Below are 11,340 nucleotides of genomic sequence, written 5' to 3'. Positions count from 1 at the left end.
TCATCCGTTTACATCCGCAAGTCCATAGAAATACATGGGGATCCATTTTTCTTCTGTAAACGGACAGATGATAAACGGATATACGGAACGCCTGTGTGAAAGGCATTACTTACAGATTTATTTTTTTTGTTGATCTGGTGTAAGTTTTCTCCGTGTACACGGTATTTAGGAAATCTTTGTCCGTGTGTAGATTTGATTCTAATCAATATTGGTGTGATAATAGTAGTCGATCAGTGTGTGTGTGATGTCCCAATGAGAGCCATGGTAGGGACAGGCCACCCCATAATTATATCCAGGAAAATGACACTGCAGAAATATGTTTACCATGTGGAGCAGCAGAGCCTTTCGGTTATAAATAGGACTGAGCAGCTCTCTTTCAGGGAGTGCAATGAGGCTACAGCGAGGTGAAGCTAACCTAGTGCAATGTCCAGGGACACCTTCCCCTTCACTACGTCCACTCTACGTTCCCTTCAATGGCAGAGAGAACAGCTGGAGTACGAGGACCGCAGGAGGGCGGTGAGCAGGCAGTGTCTCACCCGCAGGTTACAGACCGACAGAAACACTTTTCACCCCCCGGCTAGCCAGCGGCGCCAGTACTGCCGGGATGCCGCCATCCACAATGCCCTGTACACCGGTGACATCCAAGGGATTAAGGTCATATTCAAAGAACAGGACTCGGCAGAAGTCGTGGTGGAGACGATCAGCGAGGAGCTGCAGTGGTCCCCAGATATAGGTGAGGTGGTCTATGTGATATTTGTGATTGAAATCAAAAGAGGGTTGTCCTAGGACGGGGGTGGGCAAACTGCGGCTCTCCAGCTGTTGCAGGACTACAAGTTCCATCATGGCTCTGCAAGTCATAGGAGTTATGCTTGTAACTTCCGGTCTTTGCAATGCCCCATGGGAAATGTAGTTCCACAACAGCTGGAGAACCGCAGTTTGCCCACACCTGTCCTAGGAGAAGATTCACCTCCCCAAAGAACTGGCCACCAACATTTCAACCTGATTGTGCCATCATAACTATATAGTCTTGTTTAGATGTACTAACAGCCATGAAGTGTAATGGCCTACTTGGCTAGGTTTAAATTGAAGGTCCGTACGCTTCAGGCATTGATCAATCTAAAGCAGATTGGACAATTAGATTGTAAATTGTACTGGGCAGCACAGTGGCTAAATGGTTAGCCCTTCCACCTGGCAGTACTCAGGTCGTTGGTTCGAATCCCAGCCATGGCAGCACCTGCAGGGAGTTTGCATGTTCTCCCTGTGCCTGTGTGGGTTTCCTCCCACACTCCAAAGACATGCTGGTAGGTTAATTGGCTCCTGTCTAAATTGGCCCTAGTATGTGTATGTATGGATGTAAGTTAAGGATCTTAGATTGTACAAACCCTTGAGGGTTAGGGACTGATATGAATGTACAATATATGTATACAGCGCTGAGTAAATTGATGGCGTTATATAAGTACAATGCAAACTCCTGACGCCTGTATTCTTACACAATCTGCTTCTGCTCCCTGTGCTCTGTATGTTACATACTCCTAAAATCTGCATTCTGTACCTTCCCTACTTCTGACCCCAGCACTCTTTGCATTATATAATCCTGACACCTGCATTCTATACATTATACACTTCTGACACCTACATTCTGTACATTACCTACTTCTGTCTCCTGCACTCTGTACATTATATACTCCTGACACCTGCATTCTGTACATTACCTACTTCTGTCTCCTGCACTCTGTACATTATATACTCCTGACACCTGCATTCTGTACATTATCTAATTCTGACTCCTGCACTCTGGACATTATATAATTCTGACACCTGCATTCTGTACATTACATAATTCTGACACCTGCATTCTGTACATTACCTACTTCTGACTCCTGCAGTCTGTACATTATACTCCTGACACCTGCACTCTGTACATTACATACTCCTGACACCTGCACTCTGTACATTACATACTCCTGACACCTGCACTCTGTACATTATATACTCCTGACACCTGCACACTGTACATTATATACTCCTGACACCTGCACTCTGTACATTATACACTTCTGACTACAGCACTCTGTACATTACATAATCTTGACACCTGCATTCTGTACATTACATAATTCTGACACCTGCATTCTGTACATTATACACTTCTGTCTCCTGCACTCTGTACATTATATGCTCCTGACACCTGCATTCTGTACATTACCTACTTCTGACTCCTGCACTCTGTACATTACATACTCCTGACACCTGCACTCTGTACATTATATACTCCTGACACCTGCACTCTGTACATTACATACTCCTGACACCTGCACTCTGTACATTACATACTCCTGACACCTGCACTCTGTACATTACATACTCCTGACACCTGCACTCTGTACATTATATACTCCTGACACCTGCACTCTGTACATTATATACTCCTGACACCTGCATTCTGTACATTATATACTCCTGACACCTGCACTCTGTACATTACATACTCCTGACACCTGCACTCTGTACATTACATACTCCTGACACCTGCACTCTGTACATTACATACTCCTGACACCTGCACTCTGTACATTATATACTCCTGACACCTGCACACTGTACATTATATACTCCTGACACCTGCACTCTGTACATTATACACTTCTGACTACAGCACTCTGTACATTACATAATCTTGACACCTGCATTCTGTACATTACATAATTCTGACACCTGCATTCTGTACATTATACACTTCTGTCTCCTGCACTCTGTACATTATATGCTCCTGACACCTGCATTCTGTACATTACCTACTTCTGACTCCTGCACTCTGTACATTACATACTCCTGACACCTGCACTCTGTACATTATATACTCCTGACACCTGCACTCTGTACATTACATACTCCTGACACCTGCACTCTGTACATTACATACTCCTGACACCTGCACTCTGTACATTACATACTCCTGACACCTGCACTCTGTACATTACATACTCCTGACACCTGCACTCTGTACATTATATACTCCTGACACCTGCACTCTGTACATTATATACTCCTGACACCTGCACTCTGTACATTACATACTCCTGACCCCTGCATTCTGTACATTACATACTCCTGACACCTGCATTCTGTACATTATATACTCCTGACACTTGCATTCTGTACATTATACACTCCTGACCCCTGCATTCTGTACATTATACACTCCTGACCCCTGCATTCTGTACATTATACACTCCTGACCCCTGCATTCTGTACATTATACACTCCTGACCCCTGCATTCTGTACATTATACACTCCTGACCCCTGCATTCTGTACATTATATACTCCTGACCCCTGCATTCTGTACATTATACACTCCTGACCCCTGCATTCTGTACATTATACACTCCTGACCCCTGCATTCTGTACATTATACACTCCTAACCCCTGCATTCTGTACATTATATACTCCTGACCCCTGCATTCTGTACATTACCTACTTCTGACTCCTGTGCACTGTATGTAGGCTCACGCTCTATGCCCCTCCCATTGTTATTGCAATTTGGAATAAATGACCATTATGACACAACTGAATTCTTATATCTCCTTGTTTGTTTGTATTTGTCAGGTCTCTTCTCCTTAACACCTAAAAAGTCTCACACCACCCCACTGCGTATCACTGCCGCTAGAGGATATTCAGAGTGTGTGCGCCACTTGATATGCCACGGTGCCAACCCCAACTCTACCATAGGGGGAAGGGGAGCGCTGCATGACGCCTGCGAGGGAGCACACGCTGACTGTACCCAGCTGCTCCTAAGCCGTGGAGCAGACCCCAATTTACAGAGTGAAGATGGCCAGGCACCCCTCCACTTCTGTACCACAAAGGACACTCTGGAGTGAGTATATTGTGTAGAATAGTGGCCATCATCTGTGGATCAAAAACTGCCCATTTTACCAGTAAAGGAATGCCACGTTTGTTGTTGCATGTGAAGTTCGGACACCTTGGCTCCCGCAATAAAATGTATATTCATCTCCGTGCATGTGTGTTTAGGCAGTACATGTGCACAGGAGCCACGGGATCCGGTATAACATGGAGAATGTAGTCCCCAACAAAGATTATCTCTAATTTACTCCGTTTTGGTCATGTTGGATGTACCATTGGAAGGGTTTTTAAATCTGTTGATCTTGACAAAAAGTAAAGATAAATAATGGGGCTGATATAAATGTTTAATTAATGAACCTGGGCAATTATCGTAATTCTAATTATAGTATTCTCCACACATTTAAAGTCTTTTTGTTCGTTTAAAGGGTCTCAACGATGGTCCCTGTTTTAACAATATTTTCTGTTTTAGGTGTGCAAAGCAGCTGCTGGAATATGGCGGTATTGTGAACCTTCCCTGCCATTACACCCGTGCTACGCCACTGCACGTGGCAGCCACCCGTGGTCTGGAAGCCCATGTAGCGTTGTACTTAAGCCTTGGTGCTGACCCTTGTGCCCTCAACCGTGAGGGTGAGACACCCGTTAACGCAGCCTGTGCGGCCGGCGACTCCCCGCAGCACTTTGGGCGATACCTGAGGGCTGTAGAGATGTTACTGAAGGCAGGGGGTTCTCCTGGCACTCCTGGGAAGAAGGGCCACGGGCCTCTGCACAATGCCAGCTCCAACTGCCATCTCAGGCTGGTGAAAATGTTGCTCGACCATGGGGCATCTGTCAATGTGACCAACAGCGCTGGGTACACCCCACTGGATTGTGCGCTGCAAGTGTGCACTGATTACCCTGAGTGTCAGCCCCATCAGCTGATACAGACATTATTCAACCATGGCTCAGAGTCCCCTAGTGTCAAGGTGAGTCTGGGTCACGTGTCTCTCCTGTTTGAGCTATGGTTTAAAGGGATCAGTATGGGGCAGGAGCGGACTGACCATTTAGGCTCTCGGGCAGTGCCTGGGGTCAGTAGGGGGCCCCATGAGATGCACCTAGTACCTTTCATAGGCTTTTTTGGGTGTGGTTTGAGTGTGGGCGGGGACACGGGCCCCATGATTTCCTATTGCCCGGGGGCCGCTTGAGTTGTCAGTCCGCCCCTGGTATGGGGTAATTCTAATGAGCCCATCGTTTGAGTTATTTTGCTTTGTCTGCTTTTCAGGCTAGATCTGGCTGCAATATCTACCCTCAGTCCTGTCCCACAAGATGCCCTTAGTCTTTCAGGTTATATGATGCACAGCATCACTCAGCCCTGAAGACTGAGGACATACAGTGAGTGCATGGCCTCAGCCCCTGCGGGGGTGTCAGTGTGACCCCTACATTCACAGTAAACTGGTGCAGAGGATGGCTCTGGTAATAAGGGTCGGATGGCCAGACGTGACTAAGTCACTCTAGGTGGGCATCAGGAACAGATCAAAGTTCCACATGGCTTTTGCATGCAAGAGCACAATTATGTATAGTAAGGGTGTGCAAGAGTGAGCACTAATTGGCGAGCTGCTGTATACACCGAAAAGGCACCAAATCAACCTTCTGAGACCAAATGTAAAATATAAGATGCAGCGCTAAAAACGAAAGAATATAATAAAATGCCATCATATAAATACATAAAACATGAACTAATAATATAGTCGTCAGTCTTCATGTATCAGAAAGAGTGCCACTACTAATGGTATATTGATATAAAGTGACAAAGTGCAGATAAACATCAATAAAGGTGGTTATAGGTGTAACTATAGTGACAAAGTCTTTATATATCAGATAGACGTGAAGTCTCATGTGAGGTTGATCTTCTACAGATTCTTCTGGTGATAAATAATAAAATCACGCACTCACCGATCTCAAATCGCGCAATAATGTTGCGCATTTGAGAACATGTAATCTCATTAGGTCAGCTGGATCATCCTATGGACCTCTATCCCTGGTAAGGACTCCCCTCTGGGTCATCTGTAGCAATGCCACACCTCACACCTCTTTTGATGATAGGCTCTGTGGGTGGTAGGGCTCAGAGCAAGAGCCCCCAAGAAAGGATGCCAAAATAGTGTGATATTGCTTCCAGATATTTATTGATCCAAACACAGGAGATGAACAGAGTAAAATAACATAGAAACTGACCATGCACTGGAATCAAAGATGGCCGCCAGACTAGCAGGGGCCTTGGCGGCGTGACGTCAGGACGCTGCGGCTTCTTCACTGACGCGTTTCGTGCTATAGCACATAGTCATAGGGGTATGCTTGCATCAATTGGAAGATGGTCACTCAACGACGTATGGGTGGCTTGAGATTGAGACTTCAGCGTTCATACCTGCAAGTGTTTACCTTTTCTGTGGTAGAAACCGGCAAGAAGGGGTAACCTATGTAAATGAGGTAACTCAATGTCCTACTACTCATGGCCTACTCTCAAAAGTGTCTTCAAAGATTGGGCAAGCAATGAAGAAATGCTTCTGGACCTAGAAATCGCTGCACAGCTCATTTTTACCAGAACAGAGTCTGGAAAGTGTCCTATGCAGAACCTAGTACCCAAAAGTCACTTACAGGCATTCTCCACAACATCTAGTCCAGCCTTTCTCAACCTTTTCAATGCAGAGGAACCCTTGACATAACTTTCCGGTCTCAGGGAACCCCTGCTAAAAATGACTTTACTATTCATGATACATTAGTGTGATGTTCAGTGGGAACAATGCTCCTTACACTTGTGGTCATTGGGAAGAATTACCCCCTGACAGATTACAGAAAAGAATCAGTGGGAACTTACCTGAGAGGCTAAATTGCTCAAGGAACCCCAGAGTTCCACGGAACCCTGGTTGAGAAATCCTGATCTAGTCCATTGGTGTCCAGATGCAAAGACTGCGGATGGCCATGCCAGGGAGCTGCAATCCAGGAGACCAGTTCTAGCATTGATGTAGGGAAGAGTCTTGAGCTGACGAAAAGACATCTGTCCTCCTAGGACACTAGTAAAAAGTGGGGTATTATGGTAGTAGTAGGGGTTCTCCTGGGCTGGCATACATTTTTTTTTTGGTTTTTCAGTGTCTATAGGCAACAATATAACCCAAAGGTTTCCTCCGTTTTTGTTTTCTTTTGTTGTCAACCAGTCATGGGACCTTGTGCCTAGTCCTATGGTCCTATAATCTGAGTTGAACGGGCTTGGAGACTGACATTTGCACATAGCTGGCCAATCAGCAGCTCTGCCTGAATTCTCATTGATTTTTTATATATATATCTATATATATCTATATCTATATATATATATATATATATATATCAGAAAACAAGTTAGCAACATGAACTGACCACTATGCACTCATAGCTAAAATATCATTTTTAGGTGGATTAACCCTTTAAATCTTAAAATTCCCTTACTAACAATGTATCTTTCTAGAAGTATTAAAGACCACGAAAGCCCAATATATGAATATTTTTCTTATGTTTTTAATTTTATGGGTTTTATTAGTTTGAAATAAAATATTAAAGTGAGATTTTCTGTCTCCAGATGTGGAGGTACTGCGCTGCGTCACCCCTGGCCTTTGAGATCGTTCTGAACTCCTACGATCGTATCCCACCAGGTGACGTCTGGGTGGAAGCCGTGCCTACTTCAGTGTGGGAGGTAAGAATTCAGTGCTGTATTTACAGATAGCAATATATAAAGCAGGTCCATCGGTAATCCCTCTTTTCCTCTTTGTGTAGGAACATCAGACTTTATATGAATCCATCTCACGACTTTCAAACCAACCTCGGTGTCTTCAGCACTTGGCCCGCTGTGCCGTGAGAAGTAAATATGGTGGCCTATGTTACAGAGCGATTCCAGATCTTCAATTACCCCCAACGCTCACTGCCTATCTTCTCCTGCAGCCGGAGGGCAGTATCCATTAATTGGTGATCATGAAGAGGTGACGGCACGTTGGTCGATTCAAGGCCGTGTCAGACTACAATTAGCCCAACGACCAATATGCACCAAGATATAGTTCTTTTACAGTATCTTATGCATTAACTGGTCCAATGTATAAATCCACTTAATCAGACCTATAGCCAAAAAGGACCTACTAGGTGACAAGGCAGTATTTTTTAAGCAGATCAAAATTTTAAGTTTAGGTCTGTTTTAGGGGCTTGTTCACACTTGCGATGGGGGGGAGGTAGTAAAACCCTGCAGGTGAGAAGCATTTTTACTGCTCCTCCTCCAGCGATGGGGGGGGGGGTGTATACCTGCTGCGATGCTTTGCATCTGTGGCAGGAAATATGCCTCCTGGGCAGTACCGCCTGCCAAGCGAGACCCAGGCAGACAGCCTGTAGTGGGTGGAGCCTGTTGGGCCCACTCTTTGCGCAGGCTTTGTGTTGAGGCTGTGACTGCTACTTTTATGCAGGCCATAGACGTGTCGAAAATAGGCCGTTTTTTGAAAAAAAAAAAGAAAAATCGGTCGTTCAATAGGCTGACATTCCCACCAACGGTAAAAACAATCAGCCGATTTTCGTCCCGTCTACGGCCGGCATTAAATTACTTCTGTCCCTGCAGAGAGCTCCACTATTATATTTGACATGAAAAAGTCTTGCGGTTGCAACAATGTATCTATTTGTATCCATTTCGGACACATGTTTTTATTCGGATACAAATAGATACATTGTTGCAACCGCAAGACTTTTCATATAAATTATAATAGCGGACTAGAATTCTTCTTCTTTTTCTTCTTTTTTCTTCTTCTTTTTTCTTTTTTTATTCCTTTTTCTTCTTCTTCCTCTTTTTTCTTTTTCTTCTTTTTTCTTTTTTTTTTTCCTTTTTTCTTCTTCTTGCAGGTCACTGCTCATGCGCAGATTTTTTATCGGTAAAACAATCGGCTGATTTGCCCATCATTGCCGGGAAAATCAGGTGATCAGCAAAATTGGCCGATTTTTTTCCAACTTTACCGATAAAAAAAATGTTCCAAAACCCCTAAAAACAGCCAACCAATTAACCCACTAACGGTGCGAAAATTGGCCAATTTTTTTTTCGGCAGAAAAATTGGCTGATTTTCGACCCATCTATGGCCTGCATTACAATGTAATATCTGTGTCTGCAAAGGTGTTTGGTTTCCAAAAAGTAGAACTGCATGCTTTGTCGCTATTTACATAAAAGCTTTTGCGCCTGTTGTTCAGCTTTAAGCTAACCCAAGCGTCTCCGCGTCCCACCCATCTCGCTATAAAGAGTCAGAGGCGTATCACATGACTTTTCGAAAGTGTATAAAATTTTATTTTTTGTTTTTTACCCTGGCCTTGTATTGCATTGTAATGCAGTTCACCTTTTTAGCCAGAAGATGTCCCTCCCTGTTATGCCTATCTATGGAAAACTAAACAGAGTCATGTAGGATGACTAGATATTTAGTTATATATATATATATATATATATATATATATATATAAATAAATGATTTTTTTTTATTATTATACAGGATTTATATAGCGCCAACAGTTTGCTCAGCACTTTACAATATAACGGGAGACAATCAGCAACAATACAGTTCAATACAAGAGGGATAGGAGGGCCCTGATCCTTGGAGCTTACAATCTAAGAGATATATATATATTTAAAACGTAAGTAGTTTGAATTTAAAAATTGTTAAGCAGTCTATGGTGGTAATAATAATAATAAAAAAAGTTCAAAATTTGAGAACTAATTCCAAGTACTGTACATTTGCATTTACAGGAAATTCTGGGCCTCTTCCAGTGGGGGGCAGTAGGGGGTCACAGTGTAGTAAGGACCTTGTATATAAACATGTCTGGATGACTGGAGTGTCAATGGAATTTGCTTGTGCAGGACCTTTACTTTACCTTTACCTTTGGTTGCAAGCCGTCATGCCCCTACAGTATAGGTTGGCGCTACAATGCACTCCAAGGAAACCATAAACACGCCTTTGTGCAGATCAGAGTGTGTAGTTGTCAAAGTCCCGGGTGTCGCCTGCACCTAGAAACGTCTGTCACAACCAAACCTTCACAATTAAACCCTTGCTGCAACTTATGTTCAATTCTGTCATTGAATTTGTGTCTGCCTTGGAGGGATTCTCCTCACTTCCTGTCCTGGTGACACAACAGGTTTTTGTAGCTCCCTTTGAGCTTTCCCCTCACTGACAAGGGTTCTAACCCTTTTGCCTCTATCCAAAAAAAAAAAATTTGGCTGGAGTTGTCCTTTAAATCTGTTTGGTTTCCATGTGTTTAAAGCTGAACTTTAGTTCAGTAACTATGAAGATCGCACTGATCCCTCATCCATTCACAGATTTTTGTAGCTCCCTTTGAGCTTTCCCTTCACTGACAAGGGTTCTAACCCTCTCTCCTCTATCCAAAAAAATTAAAAAAAAATGTGGCTGGAGTTGTCCTTTAAATCTGTTTGCTTTCCATGGGTTTAAAACTGAACTTTAGTTCAGTAACTATGAAGATCTCACTGATCCCTCATCCATTCACAGCATGGGCGGCACAACAAAGCATTCTTTTGAATAGAGGGGATGAATGACAGGATCTCCTCTATCCATGCACAGAATGCCTTGCATTCTAGAAGAAAACAAGCCATTTTGTGACTGGACTTGGGACAGGAAAGGGGAGAGTGCCGGAAGATCATGAATGCCAGAACACTGAAGCTTTGGTCATGGATGGGTCTCCCAGCATGACAATGACCCAAAACATGGCTCCAAGGCAACAAAGGAGTGGCTCAAGAAGAAGCACATTTAGGTCCTGGAGTGGCCTAGTCAGACTCCAGACCTTAATCCTAAAAACAATGTATGGCGGGAGCTGAAACTTCGAGTTGCCAAGAAACCTTAAGGATTTAGAGAAGATCTGTGAAGAAGAGAGGACTAAAATCCCTCCTGAGATGTGTGCAAACCTGGTGGCCAACTCCAAGAAACGTCTGACCTCTGTGATTGCCAACAAGGGTTCCTCCACCAAGTACTAAGTCATGTTTTGTTTGGGGATCAAATATTTATTTTACTCACTGGACTGCAACTCCATTTCTAACATTTGTATCATGCGTTCCTTCTGGATTTTTGGTTGATATTCTATCCTATCATTTAACCGCCTCCCGGACGCCATATGGTAATATGACAGACGCAAGGTGGTTCTCTCGTTCTGGGAGGACATCATATGACGTCCTCCCATTCTCACCGCGCACTAGGCGATCGGTGGTGCGCTGTGTCCCTCAGACACAGCAGATCACCGATCACGGAAAGAGCCGAAGATGTCGGCTCGGTCATGTGATCAGCGGTGTCCAATCACAGCTGATCACATGTAAATAGGGAAATGCCGGTTATCGGTATTTCTCTCCTCACAAGCTGTCGCACTGACAGAGGAGAGGAGAGCTGGTAATCTGCATTCCACGGAGGGGACATCTACACTGATCATCAGGGCACTGATGATCAGTGTAGCTCCAGC

At 44.0% G+C, this 11,340-nt stretch overlaps 1 protein-coding gene across 1 annotated transcript; it reads left to right on the top strand.

The window, feature by feature from the left end:
- Nucleotides 1-214: 214 nt before the first annotated feature.
- On the top strand, nucleotides 215-9,940 carry ASB16 (ankyrin repeat and SOCS box containing 16). The gene is made up of 6 exons (XM_089674524.1): nucleotides 215-733; nucleotides 3,610-3,877; nucleotides 4,334-4,826; nucleotides 7,448-7,561; nucleotides 7,642-7,844; nucleotides 9,375-9,940. The coding sequence occupies exons 1-5, from the start codon at nucleotides 424-426 to the stop codon at nucleotides 7,825-7,827; spliced, it is 1,371 nt and encodes a 456-aa protein (XP_089530650.1). The 5' UTR covers nucleotides 215-423; the 3' UTR covers nucleotides 7,828-7,844; nucleotides 9,375-9,940.
- Nucleotides 9,941-11,340: the final 1,400 nt, after the last annotated feature.

This window comes from Staurois parvus, unplaced genomic scaffold, assembly GCF_062004578.1.
Source record: "Staurois parvus isolate SC_StPar_1 unplaced genomic scaffold, SC_StPar_1.0 ptg000151l, whole genome shotgun sequence".
Taxonomy (NCBI): Eukaryota; Metazoa; Chordata; class Amphibia; order Anura; family Ranidae; genus Staurois; species Staurois parvus.
Note: the sequence above shows the minus strand (reverse complement) of the source record. Positions and strands in the feature narration are given on the sequence as shown.

Coding starts and splice junctions, on each gene's coding strand:
- ASB16 (XM_089674524.1), top strand. CDS start 424: ATGTCCAGGGACACCTTCCCCTTCACTACGTCCACTCTACGTTCCCTT. Junction 4,827..7,447: donor CAGAGTCCCCTAGTGTCAAG/GTGAGTCTGGGT, acceptor TTCTGTCTCCAG/ATGTGGAGGTACTGCGCTGC. Junction 7,562..7,641: donor TGCCTACTTCAGTGTGGGAG/GTAAGAATTCAG, acceptor CTCTTTGTGTAG/GAACATCAGACTTTATATGA.